Here is a 24,255-nt window from a genome sequence, read left to right on the forward strand (position 1 = left end):
GGAATCAGAGACAGAGGCAACAAAGGGAACCCTGTGTTCAGTGTCTACAGGCCTCTTGACCAAGGGGAGCCTCCTGACAAAGCCTTCTTGCTCCAGCTGCAGGAGGCATTGTGCTGGAGGCTCTTGTCCTGCTGGGGAACTTCAACCATCTTGACATTTGTCAGAGAAGCAGCATGGTGAGCTATAGGGAATTCAGGAGACTCCTGGGATGAATGCAGAATAACTTCTCAAGGCAGCTGACAAACAGCCCCAACAGAGGGAATGTGACACTGGACCTGGTGGTCACCCAGCCATGCCTGACTAACCCAGTGGCCTTCTATGATGGAGCGACTACATCAGTAAAATGGCTCTGCATGTTATTTCTCTGGACTGCTGCAAAGCCTTTGATGCAGTTCCCAACAAGGTCTTTGTCTACAAATTAGAGAGATTTGATGGGTGGACTGTTTGATGGATAAGGAATTTGTTGGACAGTTGCATCCAGAGCAATGGATAATGATGTCTCAATGTCCCAATGGAAAACGATGGCGTCCCTCAGGAGGCGGTGTTGGGAACCAGTGAGATTTAATGTATTCATTAATGACACAGGTGAAGGGATTGAGTGCACCCTCAGCAAGTCTGCAGATGACACCAAGCTGGGTGGGCAGCTGACAAGCCTGAGGAATGGGATACCATCCAGAGGGACCTGGCCAAGCTCCAGAAGTAGGCCCATGGGAAACTCATGAAGTTCAGTGAAGCTGAGTGCAAGTGCTGCACTTGGGTCAGGCACCCCCAGTACTAGCACAGGCTGGGGGATGAACAGATGGAGAGCAGCCCTGCCAGGCAGGGCTTGGGGTGCCAGGTAAAGGATGAGAGTTTGGACATGAGCCTGCAATGTGTGCTTGTGACCCAGAAAGCCAAATGTGTCCTGGGCTGCATCGAAAGCAGTGTGGTCAGCAGGTTGAGGGTGGGGATTACACCCTCAGCAAGTCTGCAGAAGACACCAAGCTGGGTGGGGCGGCTGACAAGCCTGAGGAATGGGATACCATCCAGAGGGACCTGGCCAAGCTCCAGAAGTAGGCCCATGGGAAACTCATGAAGTTCAGTGAAGCTGAGTGCAAGTGCTGCACTTGGGTCAGGCACCCCCAGTACTAGCACAGGCTGGGGGATGAACAGATGGAGAGCAGCCCTGCCAGGCAGGGCTTGGGGTGCCAGGTAAAGGATGAGAGTTTGGACATAAGCCTGCAATGTGTGCTTGTGACCCAGAAAGCCAAATGTGTCCTGGGCTGCATCAAAAGCAGTGTGGTCAGCAGGTTGAGGGTGGGGATTCTGCTCCTCTGTTCTGCTCTCCTAAGACTCCACTTCATCCAGCTTTGGGGTCCCCAGCCCAGGGAAGATATCAACCTGTTGGAGTGAGTCCAGAGGAAGCCACCAAGATCATTAGAGGGTGGAGCACCTCTTCTATGCAAAAAGGCTGAGAGAGTTCTCACATGCAGAAGAGAAGGCTCCAAGAAGACCTTACAGCAGCCTTCCAGTACCTAAAGGGGGCCTACAAGAAAGATGGAAAAGGACTATTTACAGGGCATGTGGTGACAGGACAAGGGGGAATGATTTTAAACTGAGAGTAGGTTTAGACTGGATATTAGGAAGAAATTCTACTGTGAGGGTGGTGAAGCACTGGAACAAGTTGCTCAGAGAAGCTGTGGATTCCCAGTCCTGGAAGAGTTCAAAGGGCTGGATAGAGCCCGAAGCAACCTGATGTAGTTGAAGATGGCCCAGGGTGGTTGGACCAGATGACCACCTCAAACTATTCTGCAATTCTTTTAACTGTCAGAATTTAAAATAAAAAACAAACAAAAACAAAGCAAAAAAGTCCTCGAAAAAACCTGGACATGACCATGATTCTGGATTACCTAAAGAGAATCTTTGAGAACACTTTCAGTACGGGGGACAAATATTTTTGATCTTTTATAGTACATCTGTCTAAGATGGAGTTAATATTCCTTGCAGCAGCAGGGTTTTGTATTTGTGACTAAAACTGCTGATAACACACCCATGTTTTGGCTATTGTGGAATAGCATGGATTCCTCTTTTTCATGTCCTGCTCCCCTGCTTACTCCGGTGAATGGGCTGAGGGTGGGCAAGAGACTGGGACAGGATTCAGCTGGGACATTTGACACAAACTGGCCCCAAGCAATACACCATACCATATAATATCATGCTAAGCAAAAACCCTCAGGGACAGGGGGAGGGCAGGAAGGAGTCCACGGCTACACCATTTGTTTTCCCAAGCATGATTAAGCATGCTGAAGCTTTTTTCCATTTTGCCAGAAGTGGCTGACATCTGCGTGCTGATGGAAAGAGTGAATAAATTTCCTTTTCTGCATTTTTCTCTTACTTTCTATACTGGGCTGGCATTATCTTCATCCACAAGTCTTCTTGCCTTCCTTCTATTTTCTCTGCCTTGAAAGAGGGCAGGTGCGTGAGTGGCTGTGTGGGTGTGAGGCTCTTGTTTGAGCCCAACACACCACAACTATAAAAAATATTTGTCTTCTACCTAATGTTTGAAAAAGTTTGTAGTTAAATACAAGTGGGGCAGAAAAGCAGATACAAATTCATAGTTTGTGACAAAATTTAGTTTGTAACAAATTGTTTCACAGCTGGATACAAATTACAAATATGTTGAATAAACAGCAGTGACATAGAAATACAATCTCTTTGATGCTGGAAACTTCTGTAAAACTATTTTTTATAGTAAAAAAAGTATCAGTAACTGTAAGATTGTCAGTGTGATTTGAAAAAAAGCAAAGAAATTTTTCATTTTCAAGTTCTCAGCTTGCCAGCTAATCAGGCAGACAGACATACAAGTCCTTGTAGTTAAAGTACAATCATCATGTGTCTAGTTCTGAAAGACCTTTGGAAGACAAAGATACAGGAAGATTGTTCTAATGTGACAGAAAATTTAAACTGAGACTTCTGTATCTTTCCATGTTAGTGAAGCTCAGAAATTTTCACAAAAATAAGAATCAAGGTAAAAATCAAGCTGAGCATATGATTTCATTGTACCCATTACAGAAGATAAACCCAAATATTGCAGAAAGAGAAAATATGCTATCAAGGAAACAGTACATGATTTCATTGTACCCATTATAACTGTCATTGCAGAAGATAAACCCAAATATTGCAGAAAGAGAAAATATGCTATCAAGGAAACAGTATTAAACTCATACACAAAATCATGTTGAGTCTCTCAGCAAACTGATTGTGGGCTGACAACTGATCAAATATTTCCCAGAATTTTAACTTGAAAACCAAATTAAATTAAAATTTTCAGTATAGATAACTAGATAACTTTCAAATAATGAAGGAAAGACACATAACAAAGAAATCAGTGTGCAAATTGCAACTGAAATGAGCAATATGACTGGTCATTTTGTCTAAAATTTTCAGTACAGATAACTAGATATAAACTTTCAAATAATGAAGGAAAGACACATAACAAAGAAATCAGTGTGCAAATTGCAACTGAAATGAGCAATATGACTGGTCATTTTGTCCATGAAAACTTTTAAGTCATTCCTCCCCCCACTTACAAGACTTAGAGCAAAGACATTCACCCATAGAACTCAAAACAAACTCTTTTAGAGACAGCAAAAATATTTAGGATTATTTCTTACAAAGTTCTGGATGTTAGGAAAAGTAAATTATTTCATTCTCAAAGAGTCAGTGGACCAAAATAAGAAATCCTAAGAGAATAAAAAAATATTTCTATCAGAGGAAAGTAGTAAGGACAGAAAGTGTTATATACATATATAGCAGACTTTCTTACCAGAATACATTTCACTGTGTGGATTGCACTAGGGTCCTTGTTGTTAGCTGCCCAGTGAAGTGGGATTTTTCCTTCAATATCAGGAATTCCAATATTTGAATCATGTTTGATGAGAAGTTTCACATGCTCTGGGTTGTTGTAGTAGGCACTCCAATGCAATGCAGTTTGCTACAATACAATTTTCACAAGCTTTTTCAAAACGTTGAAAAATTGTTGAAACATGAAAATTAAAGTTGGCTAGATCCAGCTTTGAATAACAGGCAAATAAGCAAGCATTTGTTACACTTCAATAAAGAGGACTGACAAAAAACTGAGCACATGCACCTGGGGTGGCTGACAACTGAAAATCTATGAAAACAGGCTTTAAACAAAGCTGAACAAAGGCCCATTTACTTTAGTAAGAGCAGATCATCACACAGCTACTGAGGTCTGAGTCAAGTCTAAGCTGCACCACCTTACACAAGATCCAAACTGAGAAGCCCTTATGCTTGGAACATAAGTGTCTCTGCTAGGAAGACTGCTTTTTATGAAGATTTGTTGGACTATGACGAGAGAAAAATGTGCATGCCACTTAGCACTGCCCTGATGGCTATTTGGTGCAGCAGCTCAGACCTGGAGAAATTATCTGTGCTTGGTATTAAGCAAGGACATCCAAGCTAGAATGATGATCTGAACCAGGCCTCAGCCCCAGAGCCGCGCTATAGAACAACTGCAGAGATTAGTGTGGTCCCTCTTAAATTTCAAATAACACAAATTGATGGAGACTACTCTCCACTAGGGGAACACTGTATGCTGACACTGGACTCAGATCCACCTTGAACTAAGGTTGACTTTACTGTGTGTGATAACTCAGAACACTGAGGTTGAACATTAGTGAATCTAATGCCCAATGACCCATGGCAGTCCAATAAAATATCAAAAGGCAATCCATGTTCCTATTGCCAATTCCTGACTGCCAACAGTTTTTGCACAGGTCTTATCAATGTTTGTAACTACATAAGCAAACCAATGTGTGGGGGTTTCTTAACCTGGAAAACATTGGCATATTAACAAGTATTTAATTTACCAGACACACCTCTCCCAACTGCCAAGTAACAGAGAGTTATAAGATAAAGAATGATTTTTTTTTTCCCCAGCTCTCTTACCCCCTCACTCCTACTAAACACCACCTGGCACTTTGACTAGAAACAGAGAAATAACTCCTGCAGGACATATGTGTATAGAAGTACAACACCCTGTATTAACATCCTTAAACAGTGACATAGAGTTTTTAAGTTCATCATCATATCATATCATATCATCTTAACTTCTCTGTGAAGGAAGAAGGCAAAAAGGAGCCTATTTGTGTTCGTTGCTGCCAGCTGTTAGCTTAGTACCACGGTAACAGTGAGATAGCACAGCCTTTTTTTCTATTTGTCACTCACTGAAGAAAGGCTCCACAAAGTGCCACCACGGCCTTGTACCAGTAAAAATTTGCACTAAATTTTAGTGTTATTTTTTAAATGGAGCTGACCAGTATTCCTGGAAACTGACAGCTACAATGAAGGCTGAAAGTTTTGGTTAGCAGAAGGCCAGCGTAGCCTTGGTTCACTGACTTCTCTCACCAAACCACTTTCAGTCAGTTACTGACATCGAAGCAGATGCAAAGGACACTTGTTCTCCTTCGTATCCAGGAATTATATTTGGCAATTTTGATGTGCACAGTTGCAGCAAGGAAAGTGAAAAAGCCATGTGCCCAAAAGGGTCCAACAGTTCGGACTCTGTGCCTGAGATTATCTTTCACCAACCTGAATTCCATTTTTGCTACTGCAACTACTCATGACATGAACCAGAAGAAAAGTGCTCCATGTTTTGTGGGGAATCTGGCGAAGCTTCAAATACTGGCTTGGAAATCTGCTGAACAGGCAAGGTTGCTAAATGGTTTTGGCTGGTTTATGCATACCTTTGTTAATTAATTAGCATGGTCATGAAGTCAGCATGACCTCTCCAGAATGACTGCTGTAATTACAGGCAGTTTTCTAGTGACTCTTATCATTAAAAGATTCTAAATGTGAGGTTTTCAAAGGCAGAAAAGTAACATAAGCACATGCTATCCAGACTACAACAAGAATCATAATGTTACAGAAAGACTTGGATGGTTTTTGAATCCTCTATTGTTGTAACTACTCTCAAGAAGAATGTAGTGGAGCTAGTGCAAGGAACTTTGACATCATTAACATCAGGAAAATATTAAATCTCTACTTTGAAGGCCTAGAAAAAGTTTACAACAAATAATTTTTTGCACACAACCGCTTGATGTAAAACCAATTTCTAAAGTTGCTATAAATCTTAAAATAAACAGCTGTCTTAAAATAAGCAGTTGTCTTAAAATAAGCAGTACTTTTACCTTGTTTCTGTCCTGGGTATCCACTTCTCCAGGTGCCATATGTTTTAACAACAAAGCTAAACATTTTGGACTTTTGTGACGTGTAGTTAAATGTAACGGTGTCATATCCTCTAAGTCCTTCTGCATCCAGTTCCCTCTGCGAGCCAGTAAAAGTTTCATGAAGCGGTAATTTCCCTGGGTAAAGAAAAATATCAGAAATTTATGTGAGTTTATCAAACCAAACTATGATAGTGAGATATATATATATATTTATTGTATTACAATGCCTAAAAAAGCTTGAAGCAGAACAGCTCAAAGCTTTGGAAACATCTAATGAAGATTTTTTTTGTTAACATGAACTCTTAATTTTTAGGTCTCTCATGCTACTTGGTTTTAGATATTTATATTCCATTAGCAGAATAAGACAGGGTTCATTAATACCAAAAATTCTGCAATATTATCTGAGTTTCTTAACTGTTTAACATCGGTAAAAATCATTGAAAAACTGAAATAAGATCATTACATGCTGGTTTCAGCAAGGTAAACAGTTATCAGATGAGGAATAAAACTAAACATGAAGAAAGAATATAATTTCCAAAGTGAAAGTAAGAAAAACAACCGAGAATTATTCAGAAAGATAAAATGTACTTATCTGAATACATAGCAAATATATGCAAAAGTGATTGTTGCTTACATGTTTAAATTGAGAGCTGTATAAGTTTTGATCTACAATATATATAATAAATGGATGGGACAGCTAGCTTTACAACACATTGAAAATACTTCACACTAGGACTTCCACAAGGTTTTCACTATGTCTTCAAAAGAAATAACATATAAATGCTTTTTTGATATAAATATAATGATATAATGATAAATGAGGGTGGACCCAAAAAAAACCCAATCTGGTTTTGTTTCTGAAATCACTGAAGAAGCCAGTGAAAAATTCAAAACATGTACATGCAGTCATGAAGAAGCTGTACTGATTTAGTAGTACAGGCAGTCTTGACTTGCTACTACCCCTTGCTTGAAAGTTATTTTCCATATAGAAGAGATGCTACATACAACATTTTCATGCTTCCACTTCCCAGAGTCTGTGGGTTTACCAAATCACCTTCAGCAGTTGCCATAGAGGACCAGCAACTGCTGGAGCAATAACTCATCAAAGCAAAACATCTGCACCTGCCTTCAGTCATCATGGTTTACACACACCAGCTCTTTTCACACTGTGACTTTTACCCTTTCCTAAAGTGAAAGGAGTGTGTTGTCTCCTAATTTTACTCACTGTCTTCCTATTTTTCCCCAAGATACTAGTTTTTGCCTATTTCCCATATAGATCATTAACTGCAACTATAATGAAAATAGAAAGCTCAAAAGAGAAGATAAATTGTACTAATTCTCCCCCACTCAGGGAAAAGTTGGAGCATTTGATGAAGATTTATCAGACAATGTACACAGGAAAGGTGACACTCAAATCAATAGAAGTCATGTCTTTGGATTCTTCTGCTTATGAAACTACCTGCAAATTAACATACTTCAGTCTGCTACAATTCTTTTATAAATTCTGCATGTTAGCTTAGTCCCCTTAGGCTGTCTTTGGAAAAACAATGAAAAAAGGCAACCAAGTAGGCAAGGGCAAGCAGTGCTAATGAACAGGGGCACTTTGGTATCTCATAAGGCTCGGAATTGCAAATCACTTTTGTCAGCAGAATGGTAGGATGGAGACAGGCCAAAGGATTCCAGAGGCCTCCACAGTATCCAGTGCCAGGGCATAAAAAATATTCAAATGTCATTTTTCAATGCAGCCATAAACATTGGAAGGGCATACTTGACAAAAATTACTGTTCTGTTTTTCGTCTAATAGCAATGGAAGACTTGAGCTTTACGGATGCAGAATGGATTTCCCCAGGTACGGCCAAAATAAATGAACCTAACTTCTTTTTCTCTGCTACACTATTTTATTTTAAAATACAAATCAGGGAAAGCAAATCATGAATGAGCTCAGACAGAATTATTTCGTTCTGCTCCTACTTTTTATTGTTACTAGTCCTTGCTCGTCAGTGACAGCTTACATGAAAAGCCTGCCACAAAACCTGCCACAGACCTGCCTGAACACGCAAACTTCCCTTGCCAGAGACAGCATGGCTACTACAGCATTCCCAGTGAGAAGTGAACAATTACATCTTTTTCTTCTGCTGGGTGTCAGGGAAAGCATACCCTCAGGATTTTGTCCCTTTAGTACACAGACACACATCAAGGCATACTCCGAAGTACAGGGGCAGGGCAGCATGATGTCTGCAGAGCTCCTAAACCACAGAGAACATACTCAGAATAAATTCATGATAAATTTGGGGTGAAGCTAGGGATGAGAATACTCCTCATTATTATCATTGTACTGAACAGGAAAATATGAGAAAAATTTACAAAAGTCATTAAAAAAGACAAATTAAAACTAGCAAAAAAATCTCAGTGTATCATGATATGGTTGGCAATTAGACTGGAGGAAGAAAATATTAAATAACTTGAGAGAATATTAGTCTTGGAAGAAATATAGCTGCTTTTCTCCGTCACAGAGGATAACACATTTAGGTTGTTTTCAATATTTCCTACACACAGTGCATGCATACCCATGAGAGAAAAAAAATTGTTTTTGTCTTGTTGATGCGCAGTTATTGGAAGATTTACAAGTATATTCTGCTTTTTGAATGAATTCCACTGTAAAGAAGACTGAAAGTTAAAATAATGCATAAAACTAAGGAAACATATCCTTTTATTATTAGAATTTCTCTCCCTATACTGTATTTTATATTTGCTATTACACATTTTTCCATCAGTTACTACTACATTACTCTCTTGCATGCTTAGCCAACAAATCCTTCTCCTTAGCAAATGAATTTGGAATAAATCCCTTCATTCTGAAACACAAAAGATTCTGTTTCTTCCAAGTGATTTAAGATTTTTTTAACATTACCACAGAAAACACCTGTACTTACATTACTTATTTGAATTATCTTATTCATGCTTTTGCTTCTGACTACTGCTCTTTTCTTTAGTAATACCATGAATTTTACTGTCTTCCTTTCACTTGTTAGAAAACAGTATTGTACTTTTTAATGACAAGGGAAAATGTCTCCACCTTCAATTGATTACTGCTTAAGTTTGTAAGTATAGAATGTATCAACATGCCTTGAAGGCAGATGTAATTTAGATCTTATTAGGTGGAGGGAGGGAATGCTTAATTTGAAAAGACAATTCCTCCATTTTTATAAAGTTTGTGCATAAAAAGTCTTCAAGCTGGCTGGGTTTTTACTCATAAATAATGCACTTGACTGGCCTAAACACTGCTGGGCAGCATGAAGCTCCCCGAGTCAGTCCATGGTCTCTTACCATTGATAGTGACTCAAAACTTATTTTACTATAAACAAAAAACATCACGAGCAAACAGGATTAAATACTTGTACAGAAAACTTGGTTCCTGGCAGCCAAAATTTACCATTCTAATGCTAGTTCTTAATATTCCTTTAGATTCTATTAAAATTTTTTGAAAATCAAAATACTCGACTCTGCAAACTACCAGAGTTTCAGAGAACAGCTGACTTCAACATAATCAGAAGAAATACTTCTGCTATTTCAAAAATTCAGCCACAATTCAGGTACTGACTGCAATAACATAGAACACATTTTTTGGTAGACAGTTCAATAAGCAACCATGGCTCTGCCATCAAGTAATGACTTCAAAGAAAGTTCTGGACCCCAAGCTAAACTACTAAGCAGTCAGAAAAACTTTCCTTTCCTGAAAGTTGTAATGGAGAAGAGAGTTACAGAAGAAATATTTTAGTCAGAATCAATGAATTTTCCAGAATTTAGATTATCTCTGAAACTGAAAAAATTATCCCCAAAATTGCAAGTTCGGTCATTAAAAAAAGCTGTCTAGTATATTCAGTATGATTCTACTGCCAGGGCAAGGTTTCAGTGGAAAATCACTGGTAAATTTTTCTACCTAGTTTTCTCGGTCTAGAAGAAAATGTGTTTATTTCTTTATTTATCTAAAGCAGCTTTTCCAGCCTATTTTCTCTCCCTGCTTGTTGAGGAAGTGTAGTGAGAGAGCAGCTGGGTGGGCATCTGTCAAACAGCCACAGTCAGGCTGTCCCATATGGTCACCTAAGTGAAAGGCTAAAGAAAAAATGAGCTCTGTTCAGTGGTGCTATAATTCTAATCACAGGCTGATGCTGAAACTACTGGTTGTATTACCACCGCACTAAAAACATTGGCCTCATACTTCACATCTTCCACTCTGTACAGTCCAGGGTCCTGCTCTGAGTCACTCAGTGCCACTTGCCTCTGTTTCAAACACTTCCTCAGAAATTAAGTACTTTTCACAGCAAATGTTAAGTATTTCACAAGCATACAAACTTGCTTTAAAGAGTACACCTGGGTTCTAGAAACGTTCTGCTGATGTGCCACAGAGGTCTGTGAAAATTTATTTATTTATTTCCATTCTCATCCCACTATTTCTTGGTGAGTTCACCTGGTCATTATATTAAGCTGTGTGCTTCTACACTGACTAACCACTTCTCCTTCCTTGTAGTGTGGATACATCTCTGACACTAAACTTTTCATATTCAGGTTTTAAAAACACACTGCATAGATAAATACAGCACAATATAAATAAACACAACACCTTTTATAAGGGGAGAAACTGAGCTGTACAAGATAAAGCTGAGTCAGAGGAATACGTGCATCTCTCCAAGGACATCAAAAGCACACCCACAGTTAGGCTACCATCACCTCATCATCAGTGGGTTAAAAGGGGACAATGCACGTAGAAAAATTGCTTATTTCCCTATTAATTGGTGAGACCACATTTTCAAAAACCATAACAATTCTAATCCACATGAAGTACTTAACACGACTTGAAAGACTGATCTGTAATAATTTACAATGCAGAGCACACGAGCTGACAACTGTTACAGTACAGCTAGGTTTGAATTTCAGAATACCTACAATGGGCCTGTAAAGATTTAGGGCACTGTAAGGGTTGCTAGAGGAACTGGGGAAAAAGCAGCCCGGCATCTCTATACAACCTCCTGGTAAAAACAGCAGGGGTCATTAAAAAGAATGCCAAGCTGTTAAACCGTGAAGATGCTACTTTGGCTCCACTCCAAAATTACATACCTGCTTTCCCAGCACTGGGAACAGACAGGCCAAAAGAATACAAACCATTATAAACGTGGCGGTTTTCAAGTGCTTTTCACTGCTGAGAGTCATAAGCACTGAAGATGCAGTCAGGGCATACATTTGCAGCAGAACAGAAAGCCTTAGAAATATTTACAGATAAACCACAAATTAGAACTGAAGGTTAAAATTGACCCTCTGGATTAGTAAATCCATCCTCTAGCACCATAGGGAGCAAGAACATCTAATCCTTTTCAAAAATTCCTAGTGATTTCTTTTAAGTGGAATTATAGTGTTCAGGATTTTTTTTCCTCCCAGTTCTCTGTTTCAGGCTTTTAGGTTTTGCTTCTCATTTGGATTTTTTTTTAAGCCAACACACACACAAGGACACATTTCATTCTTCTACCCAAGAAAATACAGTGTGGCTTTTAAAATCTAAACAAGCATTGGAGTTTTTAATCTCAGTAACAAAGGATAAGCCCTACATTGCCCTCAAAAAATCATCAGCTCTCTGTACTCATTCTAGTTGGAACACTTTTGTTTTGAACACAAGTAAGCAGAGATTACAGGGCTACCAGAGGGGGTCCCACAAAGTACCCCACTGAATCCCAGTGACACTTGTCCACTGCTGGTGCATATATCTTGTCAGATATACCTAAAACTGCATTTCTCCCATAAATGAAGTACATTCTCCAATCATTTAGCACATTACATCCTTCTCAGTCATGTTTCAAATAATAAATTCATAACACATAGAATAAATAATTACGTTTGTTGTCCATTGTTATCCCCCCCTACTCACCCCCTGGGACTTGCATTTTGGACTATAATATTTCTAATGATTTCAATTACTTTCAGTATTCCTATTCTTCTGATATCCTCTTTGACTGACAATCATGCCTAACACTGTGCCATTCCTAAGTATCCTTTAAAAAAATACTACTCATGATTCTAAGTTTGCTTATGAAAAATACTGACTAATATTAGATTCAAATCCAACTGTCAAGGAGTTCTAACAAGTCTTCTGATCTTACAGCTCATATTTCAACTTTATCTCTTTTCAGTTCATTATCAAATAATAATTGATGATTCTCTTACATTTTGTGTCCTAATTTCTAATTAGGCTTGCAATTTTCCATCTAGCATCACAGTTAATATTTTTGTACAGGCCTAAAAAGGCAACCTATTGAATTAATTTCTATGAAATGAGTTAACTAAATATCCAGTTACTCTTAAAGAACCTCCTGCTGACAGAAGGCACTCATTTTACCCAATTTTCTATTTCTGCATATGTATTTATCCCCATATAATTTCAAATTCTTATATACTTCTGAGGTCAAATAGGCTGCCTCTCTTATCTACTTCATTCTTAAAATATAACTTAGCACTATTTTAAAAAGTTATTGAATACCATAAATTCTGTAATGTCACAATTCCTAAAGAATGATTAATTGATTAAAATTCATTTGCACCTTATCCCTTGCTGTTTCTGTACTCATAAGATGAAATTTACCAAAAATCAGGCATTGACTACTGACCACAGCCCCAAACAGAGAGCTCTGCAGTAACTAAGCCTGGTCAGCAAGTGTGCAGAAGAGTGCAGGCAAGTAGTAAAACAGAGGCTCCACAAAATCAGAAGCACAAAGGTCAGCCTATTGAAAAGGGTGTGTTTGAAGACAGCAGCGCAGCAAGTCCACCAACCACGACAGAAAGGATTTCAGAGATCTGATAATTACACATCTCTGCCATAGATTAATAATTTATTAGCTTATTAAATTTTGATTGTTGAAATATATTCATTATTAATTAAGCAGCACTTATGTAAGACATTTTTAGCAAAATTTTCTTGGCAATCTTTTGTGAAAAGATAGACTGTTTAACAATCAATAAATCCTCTTCAGAGTAATATAACATATAATTCTGTCACTTTTTCACAAACAGAACAGCACAAAATTATCAAAATTAAATTAATTGCAAAGATAAAACATCTCCTGTTCTAATACTACACCAATCGTAACACCGGCAGTGATTATACAACTCTTAGATAACTATTATTGTATTTAAATATTAATAATGTTTTAATTTTTCTTTCAAACTCTTAAATAGTATTTAAGAAGGTAGAGCTGGAATATATACATAGCAGCATCTTGAGAACAGAAAAACTAATTATATCATGGGTTATAGCATACATATTCACTCATGTACACTTTTCATCTGCTTTAGATCCAGATTAAGAACTGGTAATGTACATTGAAATTTAGCATACCAGGCCACTGATCTCCTTTTCCAGAGAAGCACTTTCTGTCCCAAATATACAAATAAATAAAAAAATAAATGTAAAAAACCAAAACCAGATTGCTATGATCTTTTAATAGTCAGATTAGATAAGTTAAGTGTTTTAAACCCAGGACTCCTTAGAAGTTGGAGTCAAGACTTAATTGTTGCTTGTGCCTGAAACACAAAAATGTCTGTGCTTTTTTAATAGTGGCACAGCAGTTTCTAAAGCCAGTAGAAATCTATACCTTGACAAATACTATATCATATTGTACACACAAACACTCATGGAGGTAAAATATGTACAACATGAAAGTGTTTCAGATTTTGCCTTAAAAACCTAAGCAGAACAGATCAGCCACTTGGCACTGCATTAACACACTTTGCCAACAGATTAGCACAGATGCTAAAGCCAAAGTTGAGAACAGTTCTTTGTTGTCAGATGCTTTCAAGAAGCAGTGGAAGTCAAAAAACTTGAACTCCTTAATTGCTAGCTAAGCCTTTGAAAGATAAATACATCCAAGAGGTTTCTCTTTAAAACAAAAATGGCAACTGAATTTAACCTGCTTAACTTCACAGAGTAGAAACTGCTCTTTGATCTACTCCATCTTACAGAAGATAATCTTACTGTATACACAAACATGCTCACTCTCCAGTGAGGAGGTGCTGAAGAGAGGATGCTCTACCTTACAAACAAACTTTGCATAAAATAGACAAATTTTCAAACCCCAAATATTTTAATAACCTTGGAAAGGGGCTGTGCACACGGTTTCTTTAGAGGTTTTTTCATCTTTTAGTGTCTCTTTGAGAAGAGGCACATTCTAAGAATGTCAGAAACCACTTGGAATCATGTGGACTTCTGTCACCAACACCTACCAGTTTCAGTAGCTTTTCAGGAAACAAACTAAGCACTTTAGAAAAACAGAATCTGTTCTATCATACTTCTAATTTGATATCTATAGGAACAGACTACTGTTCCAAAAGTAACTGAAATTCATACACCAAAAGGAGTACTTTGATATGCTTATATTATCAGCTACTTGGCAGAAATCTCACAAGAATTCTTCAGAAGAAAAACTACTAAGAGAGGCTAGCAAGTAGATGTATGAATTTAATTGCAAATAAGCATTACTTGGATTTATAAATTAGCACTTGTGTTTTGAAATCTTACCTAGGCACGAAATACTAGAGTTTCTTGTTTTCTAGTCCACTGAAAATGAATTCATATTGCCTGGTTACAACAGCTATAAGCCCTGTAAAAGCTACGCTTTACTGTATATGACTGTGCCATTCTTACACTCCTTGAATATCAGTAAATCTTTTTTTTAAACAGCTCCTGAAAAAAACCCCAAAGTCAATATAGCTACTTAGCACCCCAGTTTCTAGTTAAAATTAGTAAAGTTACCATCAAAATATCAGGCTCTCTGGTGTTGCTGACTCTCCACGTGTGGCGACACGAGGCTTGACTCCATTTCAGAAGGCTGATTTATTATGTTAGATATTATATTAAAATGCTACATTAAGACTATACTAAAAGAACAGAGAGATCAGAAGGCTCAACAAGAACAGAACAGAACAGAATAACAAAAATCCTGTGACTGCTCACAGCCTTGGCACAGGTGGCTGTGATTGGTCATCAATGGAAAACAATCCACATGGACCAATCATGGATGCACCTGTTGCATTCCACAGCAGCAGATAGTAATTGTTTACATTTCTCTCCTGAGGCTCCTCAGCTTCTCAGGAGAGGAAAAATCCCAGCAAGGATTTTCCATAATATCATGGCTACACTCTGGTTATCACTAACTAAGGGTTAACTCTTTGATTAACAAAGTAACCGAAAAATAAAAGTAAGAGAAAATCTTTAGGCTTATTGCTTCAAACATAACCCTTAGCAGCCATCCATTGGACTACAGCTTGAAAAAAAATATCTGCAAACTCTTTATTACCTCTGGATGATAAGGATGATGCCTTCTATCTAACAAACCACTGGTGGATTTAAATATGTAATGCTCTGCTAGCCTCTTCAAGTCAACCATGACAAACACATCACTGATTTTTGACATTGGGTTTAATCTCACTAAGTACCCTTTCAGCAGCTTTGTTAGCAGCATTCTAGACTCAAAAGTAAAACACTCAACTGGAGAAAATCTCTCAGACAGCTGAACAGAAACCTTGTTTACCAGGTTTCAAGCTGAACGTGTTCATCTGTCTGGCAAGGCATCTTAGGCAATACATCAGCGGAGAACATCAGCACGACTTGAGGCCAGTTCTGACTATCAGACATTTTGACTGAAAGCAAGGCAGTGTCTCAACTACAAGCAATTCTCCCTAAAGCCTCTTGCAAGATTGGCTTTACTCTCTTGGTTTCCATAGGAATAGACAGAACTACCAACTGGCACACAGTTAAAGAACACAATAGAGAAGACAACGGAGCAGTGCTGTAAAAGCCAAGGTAAAACTGTTTCCCAGCATAGGCTGAAAGAAAATAGGTGTTTGTATCTTACAGCCTTTGACCTCGTTTATCCATGGCCTGTACATGTTGCTCCTTTGTAGTGCTCTCAGCTCTTCAGAAATAAATGTTATGGTCCACCTATAGAAATTAGTGGCTTTCATGTAAAAAACACTTCAAGGATGAAAATGCAATTAGCATTCTCATTTCCAGTTGATCTCTTCCACTGTTACTGAACTTGTTTTCCTGTAGTGTTCTTTTGAAGTCACTCAGGCAGAAGTACCCACAACGCACAATCTCTGGGGATTTACGACAAAGCCTGAGACGCATCATCCATATTTACAGGATCACTGCTCACCTCTCCACAAGGAATCAAACACTAAGCTTTCAAAAAATACTTTATTTCAAAAAATAGTGATTTGAAAGATTTTGCAGAAAGTACTGACTCCCTCCTTCCCAAAAATACAAGTACTAGAAAATAGTTACTACATTCATTTTCTTCATCTTAATGGTTTTGAGTTGAATTGTCTTGAAGTAAGAGCACTGTAAGAAAACTAAGCAAATATATCCCTGAAACAGATGTATGCCTTTAAAAAACCTAACAAATATGTTACAAATCACAGTATAATCCACTACAGAATTCTACCTGAAAACAAGTCTAAATAACAGCCATTAGTCCAGTCCAAGTCTTTTTATCCTACCTTTGTGCAGTGCTTCATTCTGGAAGCAAACTAATTGCCATTACTACTAAGCATCACTCTGACTAGTACTGTGCCACTACTGCCTTGTACTTCTTAATTGCCACCCCTCTAAGTGCATGTCATGTCCTTACAGACTGCTGGAAGCAAAAAAGCTTGCAAAGTGAAAGCGCTGCATATATGCTCATTTTTGAGCACAGCTTCACAGATTTTTTTGTGATTATCTTAGCTGCTGTTTTATCTGCAAATAAATGCACGCCTTTTATGTGATTTAAATATATTTCAAACATATTAAGTCCCATAACAAACCGTTGTGTGAGATAATTGCAAATCCACCTATCAAATTCTATTGGACAAGAAAAGGTCTCCAGCCACAGTGAAACCTCCAGAACTATTACAGAAGTAGACAGACAATCCATATTGAAAACAACCAGCAATAAAGGTAGGTTTACTCTTAATTTAAATAATTATTCAGACACTTCAGGCTGCTTTTACATATGGCATAATTTTATAGTTTCTATAGATACTGCAGTGATGTTTGATATTTAAAATGAAGCCATAATCTATTTACAGTACTGGTAAATAAATCAAAGCCTTCACAATCTACTCAAACTGCAACCTAGCAGTAATAAAAGTACTAGATTTATTTCTCTTTGTTCAGACTAGAGGCAGATAAAATAACAGCTCAAGGTTGGTGTTGCAAAGCCTTCCCAAATCCACACCATATTAACAATGTTGAAAAACACATCCTTTGTGCATATATCTATCTCTGTTTAAATGTTCCCATCATAAGGCTGAACACACACAGATTATATTCATAACATAAATCAGTTAATATTTCAGCAAAAATTATTCCTCATTAATAAAAACTGGTAGCATTCTTTCTTAATCCTCCATTAATAAAAAAAAAGTGTAACAAAAGACTGCTCCAAATCGCTCTACAAAGAGACAAGAAAATTTAGAATCTTAATAGGCAAGTTTAATTAATTTTGTATTTTATGAAATGCTGACATTAGCTGTTGCTTTTCAGGCAGCAACAGAATTTGCTTATGCAGTTCATACACATCAATTTTGACTTAAGTGTGATTCACTTAATTCTCTTTAATCAACAATTTAACCAACTGTTTACAGACAAAGAGAGAGACAAATGAAATATTAGTGCTCCTGGAGTTTGTGGCTGGCCATAAGATCGGAATTTATTTTTTCAAATAGCTCCTATAGCATTAGGCTTGCATGCTGAAGACATCCTATCTAGTATCCTATTGATTCAAATGACAAGCCTGAGCATCAGATTAAGGATGTGTCAGACACCTGATAGAAGATTCCTGGAGATTTCAGCAGAAAGGTGTTCTGTTTCAAAATGATCTATTGCTGGTACTTCATGTATTGAAGGGTATGTGGGTACATTCATCACAAAACTAATTCACCTGAAGTTACAATAACATTTATAATCAGTGAAAACAAATATCTTCCCTTTTTTTACTGCAGATTAGCTGGGAAAAGACACCTTATTCAAACAGAAATCATCCTACAGTTCACAAAATGGGACTAAACTAAACTGATGAGCTAATAATAGTGGAAGTTCTGTTTTAATTTGTCAGTGCCAAATCTGGACACAAACAAGTAAGTGGTTTCTCAGTCCCAACAACAATATTTCTTCTCATAACCATTAAAGATCACTCATGGGGTCAAGCTGCAGAGGGGCAATTAATGCAAGAATGATGTTTTAGAAAGGACACCCAGACAGGGAAATGTCTTTGTCTGCAAAGGTACTTTTTAAGGTACAGACTTGGCAGCAGACATCAATGTCCTGGGAGAAGAGCTGGACGAGTCTCTTGAGCACCAAAGGATGCCACATTGCTAAACACGCTCAAGGAACAACAATAAGTGAAACAAAATGAGTTCTATTCAGATCTGAAGTGTAACACTCCAAGTACTGCAAGCACCATGCTTAAAAAGAAAATAGCATTTTTAAGATGCAACCATTACCTTCAAGATCAAATGATAGAGAAATTTTCACCTGTCCTTTGAACAAAGCAAAATGAGAGAGAGGAGGCAGCAGTTTGACAATAGTATGTAGGAGACAACCAGCAGTTGAAACCAGCATAATTAAGGCAACTTAAAAGAGCCAAACATCAAGCAATATGGAACAATGTTCTTGCAGAAAAAGCACTGCTCATGCCTGAACAAATCACTTGTCTTTGCTGGGCATATTTATATCATGTTCAGTTCTAGTTGGTCTTTGCAATAAAACCTCTGAATTGAAGTTATGCACCAATAACTTTTCAGATTTAAGTACTCATTTAAGATGTTTTTTTAAGATAGGATCGTTTACCTACTCACTCTTGGTAACTGAGAATCTTCAAAAATTAACACAAATTATTTTATTTGTATAGTAACCTGAAAAATTATTGTTATGGAAGAGGACTCAGCAAAGATCACAAAAAGTAACAATAGGTGAGTCCAGAAGCTCTTCCAAATTTTACTCACAAAAGTACGCACTGAACTCAATAGATGAAAATAAAGTAATTCTACCAGCTGGCTGCACAGATATTTAAGATATCATTCCATATGCTATGCAGAATTAGTTCCTTTTCACTGGGAAACACAACACAAGCAGAGCTCCTCAATGTTCTGCCACCATGGTTTGCACTTAAACCGTATTTGCAAAATCTTTTAGAAAATCACTGCAGTTGGAGGCATTCCTTTTCTGATTACTTTAATGAAATTTCATATTCAAATTTCAAGTGCTTGAGAGCAAGACTGCTCAACAGAGACACAAGGATGATAATACAATGCATATTCTGGGCCTGACAATATCCTCCTTGGATTATTTCAAGCACAGAAAGCATGGTAGCAAAATATATAAACCCAAGTGGAGGAAAGGAGGAGAGTTACCAGAGCAAGAAGTGAAACAGAGATGCAGAGAAGTAAAACTACATCAAGTTTGAAAATGGGAGAGAGTGGTTTGTACAATGATAATAAAATCAATTTTGTTAAAGAAAATAGCTGTGATATTGCTGGAGCAAAAGAGAAAGAAAACATCACCCATAAGTGATGTTTGAGCTGGAGAATAAATGGGAAAAACTGGGGAAACGACAGATGACTGCCACAGCGAGGAAGTTGTCTGGGAAAAAATACTGGGTAAGGATTTTCATAAGGATTTTCAATTGGTAAAATTCTAGAAATTAAGATACTGAATTATGACACTCTTTTCATCACAATGGATAAAACAAAAGATGGCACTTTGCAAAATGAACAAAAATCAGGGAAATTGATATATTTTCTATAAAGTAAATATATAACTTAAATAAATAGGCCTGGGCTTGCTCATTTTACCACAGTGTGTCTACACTGCAGACAACCACACAGTGCAGAAATGCTGGGTCAGCTTCATGGATATTATGGATACTGAAGCCAACCAGGCCACAGCAGCACAATACTTCTCCTGTAGCTCAGCAACCTTCAGCACACCTCAAGCTGTGAGACTAGGCTATGATGTCACTTCTTCATCTGTCCATCCTGTAGCTCACACCAGAAGGTTAAATGTGCTTAAATCAGGTTAGTCAGACTCAAAAATAAATATCAAGATCATAAAGTCCAAGTTGGGGAAGCAATGAAACAAAGCAGAGAAAGATGTCATGAGAACTGGATGAAAATAAATGACAGAGGAACAGTACCTGTCAGACAAGCAATTGCAAGCCCAAAAGTTATTCAACACACATGAATTCAGGCTCTCACACAAAGATGGGTGTTTGAGAGCATGGCAGTTAATCCCAAACGGCTAAAAACCCCCATGATTCCTGACACATAACACCACTGAAATGTGATAACAGACAATCCATTCAAGACTTCTGTCTCTGGAATACTTACACTATTGTACTAATCTATGAAGATAAACCTGAGATGAAGGATGGGTTTGCCAGTATTTACAGCAGACCACTGGTAAAAACGATGTTGCAAGTCCAGATGACCATCAATAAGTGCTGCAGGGGAGAGAGGGGAGCAGCAGGGGAATCAATCCAAATTGAAACACTGATAGTAAAACCACTACTTCAGAATAAATGACCAAACACATAAGAAAAAAATCTGCAAGTTTTGAAATACCTAAAAGTCCATTAAAAAAAAGAAAAATATAAAATTGTCATTTGTTAATTTAGCTGATGGAAAATAAAGAGCTTTATTCCACTGTCTAAAAACCTTGCTATTTCCAGATCTGTTACAGAGATAACTATGGCCAAGTGCTGCAGATCTCAAGGGAAATGTGTTACTCAGAGAAGGGGAATACTGGCATGGATACAGTTATGACTTGCTTACAAGAAAGTGGCAGAATAAGATGACAAGTAAAGAAACCACTATTTCAGTAATTTTATAAGCAAATCCTTCATTAAAATGTAGTCCTATTATTTATTCTGGTAAAGTAGATATTAGCACATCTGAGACATTAAATTACATGTTCTACTTGCATAATGGGTCTTTCTTTGGATTTAGCTTATTTAGAACAACAGAAATCTTTCTCCAAGAAACAGGCAGAAAGCAAAGATCAAAAACAACAATAAGAAAATGCAGACAAAATTCAGCTGATGATTTTGAAGTCCAGTGCAGGACTGGATTGTAATAATTACTTGAGTTACTTTGAAACAACTACTTATATCTCAAAAAATGCACTGGCATCAACATATCTTTACAACAAAGTATTAAAATAAAGTATTTTATTTCCTTACAGCTTCTATTAAGTGATTCCTTCCATTGATAGATATTTTATTCCCCCATGTCATAATCTTTTGCATTTATATTCCCTATTTGAGTAGTTAACTGGCTTTTCTGAAGACATAAAACCAGCCTGATCTGGTATAACACTGCCAAATCTGTTTCACACAAATTGTGCCTGTCTCAGAGAGAGAGCGAGAGAGCGCACACCACGCATCCTCATTAACTAGAAAGATATGTAATTAAACAAGAAAGGGTTAAAGCGTGTGTTAGCCTATTCTACTTTTCTATCTGTTACTTTTTAAAAAGCTTTCATATGTCTTCTTCCTTGTTTCTGAAAGCTAACCATTCCTTCTTCCTTTCAGGAAAGCTGACATTTGACAGCTTAACATAGCTGACAGGGTTACCCAACAGCTCACCCTCCCTATTCTCAATCCAATTAGACCTCTAATCCTCCAGATGAAAGGCCCAACTACTCACGTTCCTCATGACAACGACAGCTATTGATTATTTGTCACTACAGCTAACACCTTCTCTGTCGAGGCCACTCTGACAGAAGCAAACCTACCAAATTAGACAGCACTTTATCTGCCCTGGAGGCCAAATGGCACAACAAGTAAAGGCTAATAAATGGTATAAAAATGAACAAATCATAACATTATGACAGGTTGATCGTTGCCAGCAGCTTCACAGCTCAAGCTTGATGCTCTGTTAGACCTGTTCCTTCTCTTTTCTCTTCCACTCCTGCACCAACTTTGACTGAATTAAAGGCCAGAACAATTAAGGCATTTGACCAGCAAAGATAAGCTAGGATAGAAGTATCATCAAGGGACACGAATGTCAATAGCAGACTACCGTTTGTCAATAAAAACATTCCAGAGATGCAAATGCTCATGACTCTGCTCTCCACTAGGCTGTACTGACTCCCTTTGTACAGGGCTCTTCGAAAGCCCAGGCAGACACTCCGGGAAAATTAACCCCAGAAAACCAAGCTTTGAGCTGGGAAACATTGAGGCAAGGATCTGCACCACTGAAAAAGGAATCCCAATACTGTGCTAGATGACACAGATATGTTACAGTCTTTATTCCGTTTAATATCTACACTTTTTTTTTCCTTTGTAGAAAAGTGATAGAAACCAGGACTACATAATTTGAATTTATCATTATAAATTTGCTGCAATTGTTTTTTCTAGGACAATATGCAGTATCTAGTGACACAGGACCTCACAAGTCACACCACTCTAAGGCATATTTAAGACATTTATTATTCTCAGGGTGGTACTATCCAAAACCAGTGAGATCAGAGGCACAGTCCCTAAACTGAGGCTGTTAGCTACAGCAAACAATAAAAGAGAACATTAAAAAAACCCCAAAATAAAACACCACAACCACAGGAATATTGTTAAGATCAGGCAACCAAAAGGATAATGCAAGTAAAAATACACAAGTTATTTAAACAGTTAAAAAGCAATGGATGCTGCCCTGCCAAAATTAATTAACTGATTCCTCAACTATGCTAAAAGGAGTATGTTTTTCAGCAAGGGATTCCTATGCTTCTGAAAGTACTTAATAACAGAAAAATATTATTAAATCAAATTACATGAAAACTTAAAGTTTTAGTTAAAGACATAAAACATGAATATCTGCTATTCTACTTTAACTGAGGAATATGTTCTTGCTCAAAATACAGGTTGCAAAGATAAAGGAAACTACTAAGCAAGTGCAATACAATATTAATTTAAGAAATCTAAACACTGTGAAAAGATCTATTCAGTAAAAAAAAATCAAATTACAAAGTATTTTATTGTTTTAACTTTTTAGGCTTACAGACTATTTCTGGGGATGAACATATATTTATTAATCGTTTCAACCAGACACAGATGATTTAACACTTTACTTGTGGGCAGTACAGCACAAAGTATAAATATTTAAATAATGGCAAATGGATCCTTTATGACTATTGCCTGAAGAAAACTTGAACCTACAGGACATTTGGGTAAGTTGGCTCTCACAAAGCTCAAACAAACCTATAAATAAAATTTGAAACAGTATGAAACATTTCTACAAATAAATTTTAATTATTACTATTTCACTCCAAAATGTACTCCAAATATAACAAATCACTATAAAGAGGAGACAAATATTGTCATTTTCAAATACCATAGAGTAATGTTCAGTAGATACCTTTTTACTTACATTTTACACATTTGGAATAGCCTTCTGCCCTTTCCAAAAGGAAACCAGTTCAGAACTCCTAATGCTGAGCCCCACAGAAGCACCTACAGAGGAGACCTACAGAGGTGCCACTGACCTGACCCAATCCTCCACCCCAGCAAAGACTGAGCAAACTTTCCAAACTGCCACTTATGTACAGGCACTTATGCCCATGCTGGTGACAGTGAGCTCACAGTGTTCTCAGAAGCTGTTCAGGTTTTCCAGGATCAAAAACTCTTTTATTGTTTATGTTACAAACCTCCTACTTATCCCAGGCTATAGTCACAGCTACGGTTTGCTCTTTTTTAGCAGACTCTCATTCTTTTTAACACATACCTTGATAAAGAGAAATGGAACACATATTCTCCCAATTTGCCCTTATTAAAAAAAAAAAAATCCACAACAATGCTATGCTAGAGGACTAGGTGGTGCTAAATAGTGAAGAAAAATTATTGTTCTTAACACCTAATCTTAGCAAAATCTGTAAATGTCTTCAAGATTTAGACTGACTAGCCCAGTGAGCTGTCTACCTGTTATCACTTGTGATTTTCTGCTGCAAGCC

The 24,255-nt window shown here is 37.5% G+C and overlaps 1 protein-coding gene across 3 annotated transcripts in view; it reads right to left on the reverse strand.

Annotated features, from left to right (window-relative positions):
• The window catches only part of INVS (inversin), an 85,495-nt gene that overhangs the window by 42,535 nt on the left and 18,705 nt on the right, over positions 1-24,255 (reverse strand). Inside the window, exons 4-5 of one of the 3 annotated variants that reach the window (XM_041408184.1) lie at positions 6,192-6,365; positions 3,806-3,973 (exon numbers count right to left, since the gene is read on the reverse strand). In XM_041408184.1, the coding sequence (XP_041264118.1) occupies positions 3,806-3,973; positions 6,192-6,365 (342 nt within the window). Of the gene's footprint in view, positions 1-1,380; positions 1,429-3,805; positions 3,974-6,191; positions 6,366-24,255 lie in introns of those variants that run through there. The other 2 variants (XM_041408186.1, XM_041408185.1) reach the window with 2 other exon arrangements.

This window comes from Onychostruthus taczanowskii, unplaced genomic scaffold (assembly GCF_017590055.1).
Source record: "Onychostruthus taczanowskii isolate IOZ18803 unplaced genomic scaffold, ASM1759005v1 scaffold29, whole genome shotgun sequence".
NCBI lineage: Eukaryota > Metazoa > Chordata > Aves > Passeriformes > Passeridae > Onychostruthus > Onychostruthus taczanowskii.